Source organism: Denticeps clupeoides, chromosome 9 (genome assembly GCF_900700375.1).
Source record: "Denticeps clupeoides chromosome 9, fDenClu1.1, whole genome shotgun sequence".
Classification (NCBI taxonomy): domain Eukaryota; kingdom Metazoa; phylum Chordata; class Actinopteri; order Clupeiformes; family Denticipitidae; genus Denticeps; species Denticeps clupeoides.
Genome location: NC_041715.1, coordinates 3,591,312 through 3,612,002, shown reverse-complemented (window position 1 = coordinate 3,612,002; position 20,691 = coordinate 3,591,312). Strand labels below are relative to the sequence as shown.

Below are 20,691 nucleotides of genomic sequence, written 5' to 3'. Positions count from 1 at the left end.
AATAATTAAAAAGCAGCCCATTGAAGTGGGGGATTTGAGTTCTGTACACTGTTCTGCTTTCGTGATTGGCTGCCATGCTGGAGGGGCAGTGTCTGAGCGGCATTTCTTATAAAATTTGTCGTACTGCAGGAGATAAAGGAGTCACAAAAGTTTCAAATTCATGGTGGTCCGTGTTTAATCTCAAAGTTGTGTGTGTGTGTGAGAATTTACAACCATATTACACCATTTCAACCGAAGCCATTGACAAAACAGTCAAGGTACGGAGACGATGCATCCTGATCAGGGCATGCCGATCATTTTCATATCGCATCATACGGCCCCACCCCCATCCGGTGTGTGACCGGGTCCTGCGTCCGTCTGTGCGGACACACACAGGCCGGTGGTCAGCAGTGCACAGTGCAGCTGCTTCATCAGCTCCTGGGCATCGGACTTGGCGTGAAGCAGCAGATCAGCCTGACCCTGCAGGGGATACACACAGGAGTGTGTGTGTGTGTTTTTTTTTTAGGTTCATGGGTAGGATTTGAAAAGTGTGTGTGTGTGTGTGTGTTTGTATACCTTCAGGATGGTTATATTCCAGGTGAAACTCTCTAAGATCCTGTTGACCTTCCGACCTTTGAACCCCTCACTTGTTGCCAGGTGGTGTAAATTCTCATGAAATTCCATTGCTATGGCAACACAAACACACATTACAGAGACTCCTAGTCCAGCATACACACACCCAGTCAAACCGAGATCCCAGTCTCTCTCACCAGCGTTGTGTGTGTGAAGGATCTTGCTGTGGATGTCGTCACCCTGTTCAATCAGAGCTTTGCAGGCCTCAATCATCTAAAAAATCACACACACACACACACACACACACACACCTCCGACTTTACACCTACAGTGGACGCCACGCGCGTGTGTGTGTGTCAGGGTGGGTGTGGTCAGACACACTAACCGCGTCGTAGGCGGCAGGGACCCGCCGCAGGCTGTCGGGCAGAACCTTCTGCGCCACCATCTGGGGATACGGCCGCGTCAACTCAAACTGCAGTGGCAGGCTGACCTCTGACCCCACGACTCTCGAACCCAGAGCCAGCACACACTGTGTGATGTTCGACAAAGCAGAGACACCACACAGCTCCTTAAACGATTCCACAGAGTCCTGCAAACACACACACACACACACACACACTATTTACTGTAGGCATTGTGAATTATATAATCATATTCATTACATAATTGCATTCATTAATATCCTGACCTTTAACCTGTTGCTGCAGGCAGCACTGCAGTAATGAGGGATGTGTGTAGTAGGTTTAGCATGTAAGCAAGTGGCTGCTAGTTGCTAGTTACCCGCATGTTGTAGAGGAGGAACTCACTGGTTACTAATTATTTCTGACACCCAGAATAATAACTTCAAAGATGATTAAAAGAATGACGTTTTAAAAGGGGAGGAGCTTACAGGCATGATTGACAGCTGATTCCCTACTTCCTTTAAACCCCCCCTGTCAATATGTGACATCTCCTCCGTTTCTCCTCCCCAGCATGTTACCGTCTCTCCTCTGAAGTTCTAAGTTCTAGCTCGTACTCTGCTTTGTTCCTTCAGAACGTTCCTGAACAGGCGTACCTGCACGTTTTCTCGCAGGTTGGTGGCGTGCCGCAAGGGCGGAGTCGCCGCTCTGAAGACCTCGTCTGTGGACTTCAGCCCGATCTCTCTCGGCTGGACGAGGCTCCGCCCGCGTCGGCCTCTTCGCACCGACAGTCCGCGCTTGTGGGCCTTCCCGCCGCCCCGGCGCTCCGTCATGGCCACGTGAACCAGCAGGCGCGCGTGCGGCAGCTCCTCGCCGTCCGCGGACAGCAGCGGAACGTGCCGGAACCCCGTCTGCATGCAGTCCAGCGGCAGGGTGTACTGGCCGATGAAGTCGTCGGCGATGAAGTCGTCGTCCAGCACCAGCAGCCGCAGCAGAGCCAGCTCGGGCAGGTTCACCTGGCGCGAGAACCACACGGAACCATTAAAGAGGAGGAACCCACTTATAGTTAAACAAAGTGAAGTGATTGTCACTTGTGATACACAACAGCACACGGTGCACACAGTGAAATTTGTCCTCTGCATTTGACCCATCACCCTTGGTGATGGGTTAAATGGGATGGTAGTAGCCTAGCAGGTAACACACTCGCCTACGAACCAGAAGACCCAGGTTCAAATCCCACTTACTACCATTGTGTCCCTGAGCAAGACACTTAACCCTGAGTGTCTCCAGGGGGGGACTGTCCCTGTAACTACTGATTGTAAGTCGCTCTGGATAAGGGCGTCTGGTAAATGCCGTAAATGTAAATGTAAATGGTGAGCAGTGGGCAGCCATGACAGGCGCCCGGGGAGCAGTGTGTGGGGACGGTGCTTTTGCACCTCAGTGGCACCTTGGCGGATCGGGATTCGAACCAGCAACCTTCTGATTACGGGGCCGCTAGGCCACCACTGGCCCCCCGTTTGTGAGTTTTCATCAGACGTGGGTACCGACCTGGAACTCGAAGCTCTGGTCGAAGACGGGACTCTCGCCGTTGTGCGGGACGGTGCGGGTGCGGTGCTCGGCACAGTCGGCCGGAATCCCGTAGATCTCCACGGAAACGTAGGGGTCCACCACGTCCCCCTTGGCCCCGGCCCCGCGCGGCTTGGGCAGACAGCGGCCGCTGATGACGCGCACGTGCAGCGTCTGCGGCGTGACCCCGGGCAGGGCGCCGCGGGAGTTCGAGCGGAAGTAGGCCACCTCCTGCCGCATGAGGGAGGGCCGCAGGGCGTAGCCGCACCCCCCGTTCATGCGGAACCAGCCGCGGTGCAGGTCCAGCATTGCGCCGGGCGTCTGGACGTTCACGCCCACCAGCTGAAACCCCGCCTTCCAGAAGTCCAGCGGGTTGGGGTTGCTGGAGTCGACGCGCATGAGGCTGGGCCGCACGCGCAGCAGCGAGCGCTTGGCGAGCTCCACCACGTCGCCGGGCCGCTCGCCGGCGTGCCGCGCCGCCAGGCTCTCCTTGAAGCAGGTGACGGAGGCGGCCCGCAGCTCGTTCTCGCGGGGGAGGTCGGCGGGCGGGGCGTCGGAGTGGCAGAGTGACATCAGCTCCGAGAGTTCGGCGCACAGCGGGACGCGCCGGGACGCCGCCGCCCGCTCCGCCCCCTCCTCGCGGACGGGCCTGTTTCCCAGCAGCAGGACCCTCCCCTTCAGGGCCGCCGGCGAGGGCAGCGGGCCCTCCTCCCCGTTACCCAGAAGTCCCTGGTGCAGCCGCTCCCCCAGGGAGTCCTGCAGGTGGCGGACCATGATCCTCTGCTGGTCGGCTGAGCAGTGGTTCTCGATGCAGAGGATGAGGGGGAACTCGGAGACGGCAAAGGCCAGGCGGCCGACCACCTCCATCACGCTGGCGAAGGACGGCGGGCGCGTGTGGGTGTGGCCCTTACACACGACGGGCTGCCCCTCTGGCCCCTCCCACACGTCCAGCTCCAGGCAACGGCAGCCGAGACGCAGCGCGCGGACGTACCCGGCCACGCCGCTCACTCCCCTCACCTGCGCGTCGGTCAAGTGCGTGTTGTGGGAGGAGCTGATGTAGTAGTGGGACAGGGGGCGTGTCATGTCCTGGCACACGCGCGCGTGGGAGGAGTCGAACAGGCAGCACTCGGGCGACTGCAGGAAGCGCGTGAGTCCGTCCAGGTAGAGGCGGCCCAGCCGGCGCGCCTCCGGCGAGGGCTCGTACCGGTCGATCACCTGCTGGGCGGAGTCCCGGGCCGCGCCCTGCTCCGTCTCCAGGAAGCACATCACGTCTCTGACGTCCAGGAAGTCCTTGTTGCCGGAGAAGTTGGCCAGCAGGAAGTAAACCTCCGGGCAGGTGCAGAGGTCGTGGAAGGCCCGGGCGAAGTGCTGCAGCGTGACGTGCGTGTGCGGCGGCGCGTCCGCGTCCCTCAGCAGCTCGCGGAGTCTCTGCTCGACGTGGGACGCCTTCACCCACGGGCTCAGCCGCCGCATCAGCTCCGTGGCCTCCGCGACGCTCAGCCGGCCGCAGGCCCCGCCTGCCGCCGCGAAGGACTCGGACAGCCAGGACAGCCGCAGCTGGCCGGTGTCGTCCTGCGCCGCGGCGGGCGTGTCCGGGTGCGCGTTCGAGCCCGGCGAGATCAGGTACCGCAGGCCCGTCACCCAGATGTTGGCCACCTCGGCTGAGCTGGCCACCAGGTCCAGGGTCTCAGAGCCACTGCTGTGGATGACGGAGAAGGCGCGGTCCTCGGACACGAAGTCGCTCGCGCCGCTTGTGCGGAAGACGTCCGTGTTGCGCCCGGTCCGGACCTCGCAGACGTCGCGCAGCAGCAGCCGCGCCTTCCCAGCGTCCTTCTTGGACGGCACCCATCGAATGGCGCTCCGGTCGGCCTCCAACAGGTAGTAACGGTTGTAGAGGCGGAGCCCGGGGCGGAGCTTGCTGAACTCGCCGCCCTCCTGCATGCGGCTCAGGCAGCCAATCACGGAGCTGATTTTGCTCTCCCCGGGCATGCTGCCGAACGACACGGTCTTCTTCAGATGCTTTCCGGGGCGGGGTCCGTCCTGCAGGGAGAGGAACCACCATGAGAGGGTGAAGCGGACGTGCCACCTGCACCAGGATGCGTGTGTGGGTCTGCTGAGGAGCCTTGAAGTGCCTTCAGTCATTACTACACACACACACACACACACACGCACACACACACGCACTCGTGATCATGTGTGCTCATCTCATCCCGAGGCGGAAGGAGAAAGTGAAACCGGACGAGTCGGGCGTGTTCACCTTGATCATGCTGCTCCGCCGCGGCGTCCCGGTCTCCTCCGCCAGGGGCGACGCTCCGCTCGGACCCGCGGCCGCGCGCGCGCTCATGGCTGTAACGGGCTGGGCCGCGCGCGCGCGCGCGCGCTTCCGCTTCAGCAGTCCCGGTCCCCGCGCGGCGAACGCCGGCCCATGTCGCCCGGGAAGCAGAGTGACGTCAGCGCCGACGCCCAGCGAACCAGTGCACTTTCACACACAAACACACGCGATACACACCCTGAGTCTCTCTGTGTCTCTCTCCCTCCCTCTGGCTCTCTCTACCTCTCTCTCCCACTCTCTCTCTCTCTCTCGTTTCGCTTCAGAAGCGGAAGTTTTGCGCGCTTCCTGTTACAACTTGCACTGTCCCGTTACCGCTGTAACCAGTGTTGTTACAACTACAAGGGTGGGTGGTAGTGGCCTAGCGGGTAACACACTCGCCTGTGATCCAGAAGACCCAGGTTCAAATCCCGCTTACTACCATTGTGTCCCTGAGCTTAACCCTGAGTGTCTCCAGGGGGGGACTGTCCCTGTAACTACTGACTGTGAGTCGCTCTGGATAAGGGCGTCTGGCAAATGCTGTAAATGTAAACTACAGGGTGGGCCATTTATATGGACACACCTTAATAAAATGGGAATGGTTGGTGATATTAAACACATTTTATAAGTGGTCACAAACTTGTAAATAACTCATGAACACCATTGTTCTTCTTGTGAAATTACCAATATATTTGATGTGTCACATGACCCTCTTCCTATTGAAAAAACAAAAGTTGGATCCAAGATGGCCGACTTCAAAATGGCCACTATGGTCACCACCCATCTTGAAAAGTTTGCCCCCTCACATATACTAATGTGCCACAAACAGGACATTAATATCACCAGCCATGTAATAGTGGTGTAACTACATAAAAGTAATCTGGCTAATTGAATTTCATCGGTTTTGAGTACTTTTGTAAATTATAAATGAACATTGAATTAGAATATTCTTAACTGTTAACCATTTAGAAATTTTGGAATCTGGCAGTGTTGACCTTTTGTACCAGTACGGAACATTGACTGTGAAATTCCATTCAATATGTGAATTAACATCATTACAATTGATCAATAAATACAATACAATAACAGTCACCAGAAGTTCATATTACATGCCTCATTTTACTGTTATAAATCTTATAAAGTTATAAACCAGTGGTAAATCAAATATTTACCATTTAAAAGCATTGAATAACGCGAGGAACTTTATGGCTAGTCAGGTTCCTCCACCCTTCTCACCTCTGGCCTAATAAACCAGCACCCGTTCACTGTCAAAACACACCTGGCGAGTCTGTAGCATCCAACAGATTGGCAAAACTGGTGGCAGTAGCCTAGAGGGTAACACACTCGCCTATGAACCAGAAGACCCGGGTTCGAATCCCACTTACTACCATTGTGTCCCTGAGCAAGACACGTAACCCTAAGTTGCTCCAGGGGGACTGTCCCTGTAACTACTGATTGCAAGTCGCTCTGGATAAGGGCGTCTCATAAATGCCGTAAATGTAAATGTAAACTGTCATTGGTTCTTATTCTGCTCGACCTCTTTGTCTATCCTGAAGAGGCTTGGAATTCAGGGCTCAGCATGGCAGTGGTTTGCTTTCTACCTTGATGAGCGATCTTACCAAGTGACTTGGAAAGGATCCACCTCTACCTCACGTAGACTCTCCACTGGTGTCCCTCAAGGCTCAGTACTCGGTCCACTCCTTTTCTCCCTCTACACGAGATCACTTGGTGAGGTCATTTCCTCACATGGATTATCCTACCACTGCTATGCTGACTACACACAACTCCTCTTCTCCTTTCCTCCCTCTGATCTTCATGCTGCTTCCAAAATCTCTGCATGTCTAACGGACATCTCGTCTTGGATGGCAGCCCATCACCTCCAACTCAATCCCACCAAAACTGAACTAATAATCATTCCAGCAGATTCTTCACCACATCAGGATCTTGCTATTTACCTGTACAACTCACAGCTCTCTCCTTCTACAACAGCCCGCAACCTTGGAGTAACAATAGACAACCAACTCTCCTTCTCGACTCTCATCAGCAATCTTTCCCGCTCATGTAGATTCCTTCTCTACAATATCAGATGAATCCGTCCTCATCTATCAACCCAGGTCACCCAACTACTGGTTCAGTCCTTAGTAATCTCACGACTGGACTACTGTAACTCCCTTCTAGCTGGTCTACCACTATGTACCATCCAACCTCTACAACTCATACAAAATGCAGCAGCATTTTGACTGATCTTCAACCTTCCCAAGTTCTCCCACACCACCCCTCTGCTACGCTCCCTCCACTGGCTCCCAGTAGCTGCACGCATCAGGTTCAAAATACTGATGCTGGCCTACAAAGACAAACATGGAGTAGCACCATCCTACCTCACAGTCCTTATTACACCTCGCACTGCACCTCGTATACTCCGAGCCTCCAGTACTGCTCGCCTGGTCCCTCCATCTCTGAAGGTAAAAGGAAGACGCTCATCTAGACTCTTCTCCATCTTGGCCCCCCTCGGTGATTGGGTGGTAGTAGCCTAGTGGGTAACACACTCGCCTATGAACCAGAAGACCCGGGTTCGAATCCCACTTACTACCATTGACGCCCTTATCCAGAGCGACTTACAATCAGTAGTTACAGGGACAGTCTCCCTGGAGCAACTTAGGGTTAAGTGTCTTGCTCAGGGACACAATGGTAGTAAGTGGGATTTGAACCTGGGTCTTCTGGTTCATGTTACCCACTAGGCTACTACACAAAAAAAAGGTGTTCTGGCATTTACAGTCGTATTATACACCACTGTTCAGAGCTTTTTAACAACACTCCATCCCAGTGTTAGACCCAAAGTTACACCCTTGGGTTTTGGTGGACAATCCACCTCCAACATCCGAACAGACAGGTTTCATCCAGCGACTCCTCATATGAGACTAACAACGTGCGCTTCTCAGGGATATTTGTAGGCACAGAGTGCTGATTGGCTGATTTCCACTACAGCACTATTATTAAACATATCGACAAGGTACAGTACACAATTTATATTTAGTTACAACCAGGAAGATGTAAAACGCCCAATCTGGCAACACCGCTCCCCAAGTCCAATTAACTGCGCGGGCTGCGTAATGGGCGGAGCCTTGAATTGTGACCTGTACGTGCGACGTGATGGGCGGAGTATCGTTAGTGCCCTGTGCTTTCGGACGTGATGGGCGGGCCCTCATTAGTGACCTGTGCGCGCCGACGGGATGGGCGGGGCCTCGATAGTGACCTGTACGCGCCTACGTGATGGGCGGGGCATAATTAGTGACCTGTCTGCGCCGACGTGATGGGCGGGGCCTCATTAGTGACCTGTGCGCGCTCCCTGCCGACTCCCGGTCGCTCGTAGAGAAAAGTCGCAAGACGCCGGAGTGACGCGGCAATTCATCATCGATTTTGTTCTTTTAAAGCTTTTAAACGGTGAGAATCCGCCTCAGCCCACGAACTGCCGCGGCCCCCGCCGCTCCCCGGCGGTCCGGCCTGCTCCGTCTCCCGCCCCGCCGGCCTCGAAGTTCCGCCTCGTGGCCGCGGCGGTTGGGCCTGATGGCGGATTTCAGCTAAAAGCTTTTAACTGCAGCAGTCGAGTTCGGTTTACATTATTCTGCCGTCCGCTCAAGGGGGCTTTACTGTAAATAAGTGTTGGTTAATAAAACCAAAGGAGTAAACGTGTGTAGGTTTGGCCTCGAGATGGTTCGCTGCGTTTTGCGTCGTGAGGGTCCAACTTCAACACGTTCAGAAGCGACCGAATAACTTCTCCCGAATTAAGGGGGGAAATACGATATCTCCCGAACGTGCTAATTCACTGGTTAATGATTAACTAAAAAATACCGCGACGAGATGAAGTAAATAAATGTGAACCGACCGTCTCCGGTTTCTTTTTTTTACAGATGGGCCCAGCTCTGAAGCTGTCCAACGGCTACATCTTGCCGGAGGGTAAAATGACCCCCAACACCCTGTTCGTGGGTGGGATTGACATGAAGGTGGGTTTCTGACGCCAGGTGGGCCCCGCTCTTCTCCTCTTCTCTCCCCTTCCTTATCTGGCCCGTTTCATACCCAGGTCGACGAAAACGAAATCAAAGAGTTTTTTGCCAAATATGGGGCGGTGAAAGAGGTGAAGATCATCACGTACCGAGGGGGCATTTGCAAAGGGTGAGTAGGTTCTGGACGAAAGATGTGCTACTTCTCTCCACCAGTGGACCGCGCTGAGGACTAGAGCCGTAATCGAGCCTAAAGAAGCCGGTACTGTATATAAATAACTTTCCCCCCCTGTGGCTCTGGCCGTGATGAGCAGGCGAGACCGCGGTACAAACTTCTTGCGTTTGCACGTGCGCGGCGAGGACAAGACCTCACAGCGGTCGACAAATTTCAAACAGGGCGCGGCGAATCGAAGACTGTCCGACGCACAATTCAACCTGTGCCTGAGTAAAATAATAAAAAAAAATCTAACGCAAGGGCTGCACGATGGTGGGCAAAATGATTGTTGTTTTTTTTTAGTTTTTTTTTTATATCAATATTGCATTGCAATATTGATCATTAATCACGATTATTTGTTTTAGGCAAGACATCTTTGCCAGATATTTTTTCTGATAACAAACAGCCTGTCAACAATTTCTGGCTTAAGAGATGACCGAAGGCAGGTCACTATGTGAATACTTAATATGAAAGCCTGTCATGGCTGCCCACTGCTCACCAAGTGTGATGGTTAAATGCAGAGGACACATTTCACCGTGTCACCGTGCTGTGCTGCAGAGCATCACAATGATACATCACAACAGATCATTTTTTTTTTTTTTTTTGTCTAACTCTAATCACAATATGAGGTTGCAGCTCTGTCTATGCTTTCTTTTGCCCCCTTGTGGTTGGCTATTTAAACATCGCTGGCGATCATCTTGATGTAATTGTGGCAGCCGAATCGTGGTTAAAATTCGATTAATTGGGCGGCCTTACAAGGGGCCCAAGAATTACAGCTCTAGTGAGGACCACGTGTGAAGTGGATGAGGCTCACCGATCTTCACTTCCTGTCCTCAAGGTACGGCTTCATCTATTTCAGCGAAGATGTGGACATTCAGACTATCGTCGAAGTAAGAGCTCTCCGTGCTGTGTGTGTGTGTGTGTGTGTGTGTGCGCACGTGCTGCTGAATTCTTGCCTGACGGTCTTCCGTATTTCGTTGTGTTTGCGTTGTGTTTTCGTTGTGTTTGTCTACAGCAGCCGATCAGTTTTAAGGGGAGGAAACTCAAGCTGGGACCGGCCATTATGAAGGAACGCACCTCACGTATGTCTCGTCCCTCCGGCTGCCTCCTAAGGTTGTGTGTGTGTGTATCAGTGCTAATGGGGAAGTGGTGGCCTGGCGGTTAAGGAAGCGGCCCCGTTATCAGAAGGTTGCCGGTTCGAATCCCGATCCGCCGAGGTGCCACTGAGCAAACCACCGTCCCACACACTGCTCCCCGGGCGCCTGTCATGGCCGCCCACTGCTCACCAAGGGTGATGGTTAAATGCAGAGGACAAATTTCACTGTCTGCACCGTGTGCTGTGCTGCCGTGTATCACAATGACCATCACTTCACTTTCAGGCACGTTGCAGTCTCACCTGATGCCCATGTCTCCGTGGATAAGCCCCTCCCAATCAATCTACTGCGCGTGCTGTCCTCCGGCTGTCGGCGTCCAACCCAACTCGCCGGTGCTGAATACGGCAGGGCCGTACATGCAGGTGTGTGTGAAGACCGGTCCGTAAATGGAATTCCTCATTTTTCTCTTCAAACGGTTCTCCCACCTGGTGTGTGTGTGTGTGTGTGTGTGTGTGTGTGTGTGTGTGTGTGTGTGTAGCCCTTCCCCTACTCCAGTATCCAGTCCCCAGTGATCGCTCCTCTGCCCATGAGCTATGCCCAAACAGCCTACTCATACCAGGTACACACACACACACACACACACACACACACACACTCACTCACAGCCTTATCCAGCGACATCTACTAGACGTGGTGATGTTGCGTTTCAGTACGCTACGCCACACTGGTCTGGAGAACAGAGAACGCGACTCATAAACCAGGTGAGCCTTCGTTTCTGTAGTGGTCACGCCCCTCTGATCCGAGCTGGATGTAAAGTGTGTGTGTGTGTGTGTGTGTGTGTGTGTTTCAGAACTACGTGGACTGCGGGGTACAGACGCTGTTGACGTTACTGTAGCGTGTTCGCCGCGGGCAGGTCCGTACGAGCGCCGCTGCCTTGACCGCGGTCGCCGGCCCGGCCCGCTGCTCACGTCGTGTGTGTGTGTGTGTTCTTCCCTTGGCAGGAGGAGGCGCGCAGAACCCCGATCTTAAAGCTTTTCTCTCGACTGTTGGAACAGGGAACCCGACATGTGCTCGGAGGGTGGTTGGGTGGGGGGGGGGTTTAGTGCTTCAGCGTGATGTAGAAGCAGGGAACAAAAAAAAAAATTCAATAATTAAGACTTTTAAAACCACTTTTGGATATTATTTATTTTTATGTTAACCCTTTGTCGAGTGTGTGTGTGTTCCAGACTTGATCCCAGGAGCTTAACATTTCTCACCCGTTCACCTTTTTTTATTTCCATTTCTTTTGGGTTTTTCACGTTCGTGCTCCCAGTTTTGTCACGTGGTTGGAACATTTCAGTTGTTGCCCCGCCAGCGTCCCGCAGATCCTCCTGGTCTGGAATCAACTTCCATCTGAATCAACTCGAACGTAGGACCACATCAAATGGTTTCTCCAGCGCCGCTTCTCCGCCGCCTTGTGTGTTCCTCACCGCGTTCTCGCGTGTTCAGCGTTCACGTTCTTAGTTTTCTGCATGGTTTGTGCACTTTTTGTTCTCGTTTGCTGCAGCGGTGACCGTACCGGTGTCCTGAGACATTGTGGGATTTGTAGGTTCCGCCTGTTGAGTGTTGGGCCACCGCGCCCCTCTTCACTTCACTGTACACTAGTTGCTTGTAAAGGTTTCCTTCTTTTGGTGGACATTAAACCAGTTGAATTCATTTTTGATGATAGTTTCTTTCTTTTGCTGAAACGTCTCCTCCTAACGGAGATGATTGTTCTCACACCGCGTAATCTGACTCGCGGGCAGAATATAGAGTAAAATGATGACTCCTTTTGCCTTGTCCTGGTGGTGAATTGAGAGATTAAAAATTAAGCAAGTGGTGGTGTAGTGTTCTGCATGGTGCTCAGTTGTTAAAAAAAAAAAAAAAAAAGTATATAAATTCTTAAGACGCTGAAATTTTAAATAATAAAAAAACGTTCATAATACCTTTTTCTTTTTTGCTAAGCTCATATTACGTTAATCGAGTTGAATTTCTTCCATAAATGACGAGTAAAAGCAACCTTCCCTGACCGGGAATCGAACCCGGGCCGCGGCGGTGAGAGCGCCGAATCCTAACCACTAGACCACCAGGGACTGTGCGCTGTGGCGGCCATCTTTTACGGCTTTCCGACGGTCCTACGGTCTTTCAGGCGTCCGTATTTTATTATAACGTGCTGTAATCAGTGTTGGGTGTAACGCGTTACTGTAACAATATTACTTTGTTCAGTAACTAGTAGTGTAAGGCATTACTCGCCTGTTACTTGCGTTACATTTGCCAGTTTCACCTTCATCACACACAAGGCACACGACACAGAGAACAGAAGGGGCGGGGCGGGGGGCGTGAACGGAACAGTGATTGGCCTGGGTTTGTCACGAGGGATCATTTACCATCACCGATTGGTCGACACCCGGCAGCAGAGCGGCACCCGCAAAGACAGATGGGGAAAAAAATGGACGCGTCAACAACGGCAAGCTCTTTTTTCAGAGGAAGGTTCCCAGCAACAGAAAGCTAGTTTCGACGGGTCGAGATTCAGGCATTATTTTGAATATGTTGAACGGAAGGAAAATAACTTGACGGTGAAGTGAACACTCTGCCCGGGGAGAAAGCTGCTCTCCACCGCTTGTAACTCTGCCTCCAACTTGAAGAAGCACCTGCAGCGACAGCACGGACACATCAGGCTCGTTGCGAAGCGACAGAGTGACATGAACGAGCAGCCCAGAAGAAGTTTGATTGATTGTTTGTTAAACATTGAGGAAGTTAATACTTTTTGTACTTGATTGCACAAGTACAGTTGTTTGTAGTTATTTGTGCTAGACAGTGCCAGTCTGTTGTTGGTGTAATAAAGACCCTAAAGAACACTCCTCCTTTGTATGTGCTCCCTCCATCTGATGCATCTCAGGCCATTATTAAGAAAAAAAAAGTAACTAGTAATATAACTAGTTACTTTCTCCAGGGAGTAATAAAGTAAAGTAAGGCATTACTATTTTTGAGAGTAATATGTAATACATTACTTTTTTTGAGTAACTATCCCCAACACTGGCTGTAATAAATATCTCCCCGCATTTTTACGCATCGTAATCGATTTCGAGCTTTTCTGGCGTCCGTCCGCCGCGTGTGGACCCTTCGCACGGCTCTCCGGCAGGAGCCTCGGCGGATCCGGCTTCCGCGTTCCGTCGAGGGGATGTAGCTCAGTGGTAGAGCGCATGCTTCGCATGTATGAGGTCCCGGGTTCAATCCCCGGCATCTCCACTCGGTTTTTTTTTTTCTTCTTTTTTTTTGTAATTGTGGTGACCGCTGACTTCACCAGCGAGGCACATTCACGTTGTATTATTTTATTTCATATACGGCTCATCCTAGATCTGAGTGAATTAAATTATTATTAAATAATTTGTTGAATGTGCTGACAAAAAAAAAACCCAAAAAAAACACAAAAATTGTAGATGTAAACCAAGTTTATCAAGCCATGGAGGTCTGAATTTGGAGTCCTCCAGCATGTGGTCTCACAAGGGGTCTGAGGATCTTATCTCGGTACCTAATGGCAGCCAGACTACCGCTGGCGAGCACATGGAGGGCTGTGTGCCCCAAAGAAATGCCGGCCCACACCATTACTGAGCAAAACCACTTAACCCTGAGTGTCTCCAGGGGGGGACTGATTGTAATGTGTTCTGGATGAGGCCGTCTGATAAATGCTGTAAATACTGTGTGTCCCTTTTTTCTTTCTTAGTGTGTTCTGGATTCTCGCGTAGCGGTCAGAGTGGGTGGAGATTTCTTTTTTGACCCCGCCCCTGGGACCAAAATCACACACAGTATGTCTCAATGGGCTTTGACAGGCCCTACAGTTGACACCCCCCACACTTGATCCTTCTGCACACAAGGAAAAAAAAAAGAAAGGAAGAAACGTTGGGAAGGAGTGATACAGAGGGGGACCCCCTTCCAGGGTAGAGTGAGCCTGCAAATGGTGTCAGTGCAGGGTTGGATATGATATAATAATAAGTCCTACAGTTGTAGGGTTGGAGAAGTCCAGGATGTAGTCAGTGTCATGGTCTAGATTACGTGTCCACAATGATGTTACTGGTCCATTTGAAGATCCCTGAAGCTGTAGTTGTAACGGTGGTGGTGGCTGTGGTGACCCTCTGGTTTGTTTCATGGTATGTCCTTGTTTAGCAGTTCACATTATTATTATTATAATGTAGGGCTGCAACAACGAATCGATTGAATCGATAAAAATCGATTACTAAAAGAGTTGGCAACGAATTTCCTAATCGATTCGTTATCGATTAGGAAACGTTTGATTATTAAAAGAAAACTATTTGAGCGTGGAGCGGAGTTAACACACTCGGTCTCTCTCGCGCACAGATGCTAGCAGAGTTTGGCGCCTCATAGTCAGCGCGGAGCACAAAAAAAAAACGAGCGGAGGTAGAGGACAGATACACGGCGGAGGCAGAGAAATCTGCGCGAAAATATGCAAAAGCGACATGGCACGGCACGGGAGCACCACGGCAATGATCCTGCACCTGAAACGCAAACATGTTGGAGTGTTTGAGGAGGAAGAAGGGAGTTCAGCAGCAGGGGAAGTCGCTACAGAATCCTACTTTTGTTCCGTTTTGAAGTGAGGAACGTAATGTCCCTGGTGCTGGTGTTTAAAAAAAAAAAATCTTAAATCAAGATTACTAGACAAGAAAAATGGCATGAGAAAATTAAGTGATGCTTAAAATGCTTCTGTTTGAGATTATATCTCATTAAGATTAGTTTTCTTACCCCGTTGGCAGATAATTTTGCTTGTTTTAAACAATCACTTAATTTTGAGATGTTTTATCAGAAAACAAGACATCATTTCTTATGCTATTTCATGTGTCTAGTAAATGTATCTTGATTTAAGATTTTTTAGAGATTTGGACTGAAATCAGGACAAAACTACTAAGTTAGAAAAGCATTTTTTTGCAGTGTGTGTGTGTGTGTGTGTCAGTGTGAGTTTGTGAGTGTGTGCGTCTGCGAGTGTGTGCATCTGCAGTGTAGTGTAGAGAACAAGTTCTGACATTCAAACAAATCCTGTTAAATTTTCTGATTTGTATTGTTCTTTGTTTTTTTTTTATAAATGATTTATCGTTCTGGCAGCTCAGATGGCACTTTATAAAAAAAAAAAAGTCTATATTTGGCAGATGTAAAGCATACATGTGTATGTTTTTTGTGTTAGTCAATTTTTATTTTATTATTATTATAACAGCTCAAGGAGCAACATGTTTGTGCACTTTCTAAAGATTTTGGTTCTGTTTTTGAATAAAGGGTTGGAAATGAATGCTTTTCTTGTTTTTTTTTTTTTTTTAAATCAGATTCTACGATTAATCAAAAAAAATAATCGACAGATTAATCGATTATTAAAATAATCGTTAGTTGTAGCCCTATTATAATGCCTCAAGGGAATCATGATTAATATACAGTAGGAATACAAAGTCAACGTGAGTCACTGTACATGTTTATTGGCACAGATAAATAAATCACTTCAACAGTTTGAGTAAAGTTCTTCTGGCGGGAGGTACAGGGGGGGCGTGTCCATAGCAGGTACCACAGATCTGCCTCTATTGTGCCCACCAGAAGGAGTTTGTTAAAATCAATGCAAATAAATAAATCAAAATAAAAAATCTCTATCACCAGCTGCACACTTCAAGCCAAAAACCCAGAACAGCAGCAGCGCCCCCAACTGTTTGTCCGTTTATGCGTGCGCACGTAATGGTGTGGTCCAGAGAGTCAAGTGCATCATTAGCTTGTGTGTTCAAGTCAGGAGAGAACTGTGTGTTGACCACAGTTTACCACCATTTTTCATAGCGGATCCTGTCCTCTGATAGGCCGAGGGCGCGTAGTTGGGTGGAGACGCTCTCTATCATGGGTGGCGGCCCGCACAGGAAACACACTGTTCTATTGTTCACACACTCAGCCAGCTCCGCTTCTGATATCCTCTCAGCTGTCACCCCGCATACACACACACACACAGGCACAAAATAAACATGAGCATACGACATACTCTTTATATTGTGGTTATACGTGTGTGTGTGTGTGTGTGTGTACTCACATATGGTGTATGGCTGAAGCTTGTGGTCAATCTCCCCCCTCTGCTGTGTGACATGTAGTTGACAAGAGAAATAATCTGGGAATTCCTCACAAACCTCAACAATGGAGCTCTGAAATGCACACACACACACACACACACACACACACACACACACACACACACACACACACACACACACACACATTGTGGTAAACATCACAATGTTGATGCTGAAAATTATGTTCTACACACACACACACACACACACACCTTAAAGAGCAGCTCCTCTGTGTTCTTGGCGCTGTAGCAGAGGTGTGTGTGCCCAGGAATGTACACCTGGCTGTGTGTGTGAGTGTGTGAGTGTCGCAGAAGGTCGATGTTGTGCTGGAGGATGGAGTTGAGGGGGTTGATGCCAACGCCCCCGGCAACTAGGAGAAGGTCAACAGGTGAATCACCAGGGGCGGGGTCAAAAAAGAAATCTCCACCCACTCTGACCACTACACGAGAATCCAGAGCACACTAAGAAAGAAAAAAGGGACACACAGTATTTACAGCATTTACATTTACATTTACATTTACGGCATTTGGCAGACGCCCTTATCCAGAGCGACTTACAACGTGCTTTCAAGTTACCATCGATGAAGAGATCAATTCCGGTTCACTAGGACCCCAACTATGAATACATCTATTTAATTCACTCTGTTGTAGATTCTGTACACAAAGTTTGACAAGAAAATTACAATTTAATCTAAATATTCTTTAAAGAGGAAGGTCTTGAGCTGCCGTTTGAAGGTGCTCAGTGACTGAGCTGTTCTGACCTCGAGGGGAAGTTCATTCCACCACCGAGGGGCCAAGACGGAGAAGAGTCTGGATGAATGTTTTCCTTTTACCTTCAGAGATGGAGGGACCAGGCGAGCAGTACTGGAGGCTCGGAGTAGACGAGGTGCAGTGCGAGGTGTAATGAGGGCTGTGAGGTAGGATGGTGCTGCTCCATGTTTGGCTTTGTAGGCCAGCATCAGTATTTTGAACCTGATGCGTGCAGCTACTGGGAGCCAGTGAAGGGAACGTAGCAGAGGGGTGGTATGGGAGAATTTGGGAGCATTTATCAGACGGCCTCATCCAGAACACCTTACAATCAGTCCCCCCCTGGAGACACTCAAAGTTAAGTGTCTTGCTCAGGGACACAATGGTAGTAAGTGGGGTTTGAACCTGGGACTTTGTGGTCACCTGGTTACTAGGTGAGTGGGTTACACACCAGGCCACCACCACCCAGGAAAAGGCTGTAAGAAATGTAGATCTTTCCTCACACTCACCTGTGTGTGTACCCAGTGTGCAGGTGGGTGTTGTGCGTATTTGACGGCAAGCTCCAGCACACCCTCCCTCTGCAGCAGCCCAGGGGCGGAGCATATGGAAAACCCGCCCACTTTCTCCACACCGGGGATGAATAGGTCCACCCTGCCACAGATTAACACAGTATCAGCAACACACTGTTATGTCTCCATGTCCCTAGACGTATGGTCCCACATCTTCTGTGTGTCTGGCTGCGTGTTGTGTCCCTTTTTCTTTTATGTTCACTTTGTGGGAGGAGTTTAAATCTACTAGCTCCACCTACCATCTGATGATTGGCCACCACAACCTACATCAGGGGACTTAAAGAGAGTGTTGTTGGCAGGTCCCCAGGGTCTGTTGGGCCCTTACTCGTTCAGGGTGTCCCCAGGGTCCACAGAGATGTCTGCGTATACTTTATTGGTGCTGAATTTACTGCTCTCCGGTGTTAACCCGTGACACTTGTGTCAGCTTCTGTGTGTATCTGTGCTCCTTTGTTCACTTTTGTTTGTGTTCCCTACATGCTTACAGAGTTATGTTCTCCGTACCACCACTTCAGGCTCTTCTGATGTCGGTCAGCTGTGCTGATGCTGCTTGGTATTGTTTGTATGAGTGTATACATACATACACACACACACAGTTTGTTCGTTTTGTTTGGCTGTCTGCTCTCCACACCCATGTTGCGTTTCTGAAAGGTCCCCTGACATGACATGACTTTTTTTTTTTTTTTTTTGCTTTTATATCTGTCTTGTTGGTCCCCTAATACTGTATCCGAAGTCTCTTTCCAAATGTATCCAGATTTTTCCAGGGCACGCCATTGTGGTGGCTGTAGATTTTATCTTTTATTTAAAATGTATTTTTTATTTTTAGGATGAGAGAGGCAGTCATAAGAGGGACATCTACCATAATTTCTAACCACCGCAGGACCTTATACAGGCTCATGGCCCGCAGTGAACATCCCACGAGGTCCCCACATACAGATCCACGACTATGGCCGGCGTCACGAAGAGCCAACGACACAAAAACCACAGATCCCATAATGTAGTGCTTCAGCTGCCTTGCTGAACAAGATCTTTAAACTTGTATTAATGTTAAATAATCACACAAAGTGATAATTTCCATGTCATGGGACCTTTTAAAACCCCTAGACTGGGGAACGTGACAACCCACACACAGATCACACAACACACTCTACTGTTACAAACCACCATAGAAGTGTGTGTGTGGACTCACCACTGCCCAGCTCGAAAGCTGAAGTCCGGGTCGGTCACTTCTAGGCGCAGCCGCCGCACCGTCTGGGACTCGGCGCCGATGCCAGTGACCCGCGCCGGGAACAGAGCCTGACGGCACAGCGACGACATCACCATGAGACGGTGACCTTTCACTCTTAACCTCTGACCACGTAAATAATTGATGTTGATATTTTCCCAGCAACACCTCACACGACCGAGTAACATTTCAACTAAAATATTGTTTATGTACACAACCAGTAAAAAAGTTTGGACGCCCCTACTCATTTATGGGGCTTGCATTTTTTTACATTATTGAACATGGTGTTATGTACGTTTACAGTGGGGGCCTAGTGGTTAAGGAAGCGGATCCATAATCGGATGGTTGCTGGTTCGAATTGTGCCACTGAGGTGCCACCGACCCCACACGCTGCTCCCCGGGCGCCTGTCATGGCTGCCCACTGCTCACCAAGGGTGATGGTTAAAAGCAGAGGACACATTTCGTTGTGTCACCGTGTGCTGTCTCACAATGACAATCACTTCACTTTCACATAACATAGAAAAAGTTGAAGATTTCAGTCTCTACAAATCAGGGAGCTTTTACTGTGATGGCAGCATCTCACACGTCTTCTCTCCGCCATCTTAAGTTGGACGACGGGGGCGATTTCAATCACTCCTGAATGCTGAACACTTTCTGATCATTCGCTCATGTTAATGAGCATCTCATTAAAAAAAAAACTGGATGCTCAAACATACTTCCTTTTCTCCTGATACAACAAATACTAAATATGTTTCTTGTATTGGATTCTTCAGAATGGCTCCATCTTAGTCTCCATAACCCACACAGAGTAGGGGCATCCAGACTTTTGACTGGTACTGTGTGTGTGTGTGTATATATAAATATCCATATTTGCTATCTGTACCCACCATCTGTCTGTAGTTTCTGCCTGTTTTCTGCAGATGATCCATCTTCCCTGCTGACATCATTTTCCTGAAAAACAGAAGACACTAAGACTCTGAAGACCCCCGGTCCTGAAGTCATGAGAGTCACCAAGACCCTGACCTGGGTACGGAGCTGAAACAGGGGGACGGTCGCAGAAACACCGTCGCCCTGGAACCCACAGAACTCCTGATGGCTGCATTCAGAAAACTGGTGACGCCCATCTGGTAGCAGCGCAGGAGGTCCGGTGGTGTTAAGATCCTGAACATCAAAATACACACAACATACATCAAATATACACAACAACCACCACAACATCAGGCACAAAATACACACAACAATCATCACAACCACCACACAACATCATACATCAAATAAACAAAACCACCAGCACCATACAATCTACACCACCTACTCCATCTACACCAGCGTGTATTTTACAGAGGGGTGAAATTATTGGTTTATCGGGTCAAGTTACAGAAACCGACTCATCAGTTTGACCACCGCGTCCCTGAACTCTGAACTCTGACCCTGCTGCTGCTGATGAGCGAGTCTTTCAGTCTCAAACAAACAAACACAGCGCATAATCAACCAAAACCAAATCACCACACAACACGGGACACACACCAGACATACACCGGCGTCTTCTGGCACCTTCTCTCTCACGTGAAGCAGCCTGCCACCTTTCACACCGGAAGTTGAACTACTGCTTCTCGCCTTGCCCGGACGGCGCGAAGCGAGGCGCCTAGAACGCGTCAGCGCCCCCTATCTGGCGCCGGCAGCATCGCGAATTACATGCTGCTGAGCGAAACACACATCATACATCGTCATACACTTTCATACAGGTCCGTTTGTACATAATAACAGGTTTACACCAGGGGACAGAGGACAAAGTAGCGCAATTAAGAAAAAGAGCGACTTACAATCAGTAGTTACAGGGACAGTCCCCTCCTGGAGACACTCAGGGTTAAGTGTCTTGCTCAGGGACACAATGGTTGAAAG

The 20,691-nt window shown here is 50.1% G+C and overlaps 3 protein-coding genes and 2 non-coding genes across 8 annotated transcripts; 2 read left to right on the top strand and 3 right to left on the bottom strand.

Annotated features, from left to right (window-relative positions):
* Window positions 1-150: 150 nt before the first annotated feature.
* LOC114796799 (inactive phospholipase C-like protein 2) lies at window positions 151-5,041 on the bottom strand. Its single transcript, XM_028991289.1, has 7 exons — window positions 4,774-5,041; window positions 2,499-4,556; window positions 1,607-1,966; window positions 938-1,141; window positions 750-825; window positions 556-665; window positions 151-459 (listed from the first exon to the last, which is right to left on the bottom strand). Exons 1-7 carry the CDS (start codon window positions 4,858-4,860, stop codon window positions 310-312), a joined length of 3,045 nt encoding a protein of 1,014 aa, XP_028847122.1. The 5' UTR covers window positions 4,861-5,041; the 3' UTR covers window positions 151-309.
* A 3,691-nt stretch (window positions 5,042-8,732) lies between these two features.
* On the top strand, window positions 8,733-11,025 carry dazl (deleted in azoospermia-like). The gene is made up of 8 exons (XM_028991298.1): window positions 8,733-8,825; window positions 8,903-8,994; window positions 9,875-9,926; window positions 10,052-10,118; window positions 10,416-10,552; window positions 10,669-10,749; window positions 10,841-10,891; window positions 10,981-11,025. The coding sequence occupies exons 1-8, from the start codon at window positions 8,733-8,735 to the stop codon at window positions 11,023-11,025; spliced, it is 618 nt and encodes a 205-aa protein (XP_028847131.1).
* A 1,144-nt stretch (window positions 11,026-12,169) lies between these two features.
* Window positions 12,170-12,241, bottom strand: trnae-cuc (transfer RNA glutamic acid (anticodon CUC)). The gene has a single exon. It is a non-coding gene; the product is annotated as a tRNA-Glu (tRNA).
* A 1,084-nt stretch (window positions 12,242-13,325) lies between these two features.
* Window positions 13,326-13,397, top strand: trnaa-cgc (transfer RNA alanine (anticodon CGC)). Its single transcript has one exon. It is a non-coding gene; the product is annotated as a tRNA-Ala (tRNA).
* A 2,207-nt stretch (window positions 13,398-15,604) lies between these two features.
* Window positions 15,605-20,477, bottom strand: LOC114797067 (oxidoreductase NAD-binding domain-containing protein 1-like). 4 transcript variants are annotated; one of them, XM_028991694.1, is made up of 8 exons: window positions 20,344-20,477; window positions 19,813-19,950; window positions 19,677-19,740; window positions 18,754-18,860; window positions 17,508-17,649; window positions 16,465-16,713; window positions 16,216-16,324; window positions 15,605-16,107 (listed from the first exon to the last, which is right to left on the bottom strand). In XM_028991694.1, the coding sequence occupies exons 2-8, from the start codon at window positions 19,911-19,913 to the stop codon at window positions 15,953-15,955; spliced, it is 927 nt and encodes a 308-aa protein (XP_028847527.1). In that variant the 5' UTR covers window positions 19,914-19,950; window positions 20,344-20,477; the 3' UTR covers window positions 15,605-15,952. The 4 variants fall into 4 exon arrangements, with proteins under 4 accessions (XP_028847527.1, XP_028847525.1, XP_028847526.1 ...); XM_028991692.1 differs by having other exon boundaries at window positions 20,317-20,413; XM_028991693.1 differs by having other exon boundaries at window positions 20,326-20,382.
* Window positions 20,478-20,691: the final 214 nt, after the last annotated feature.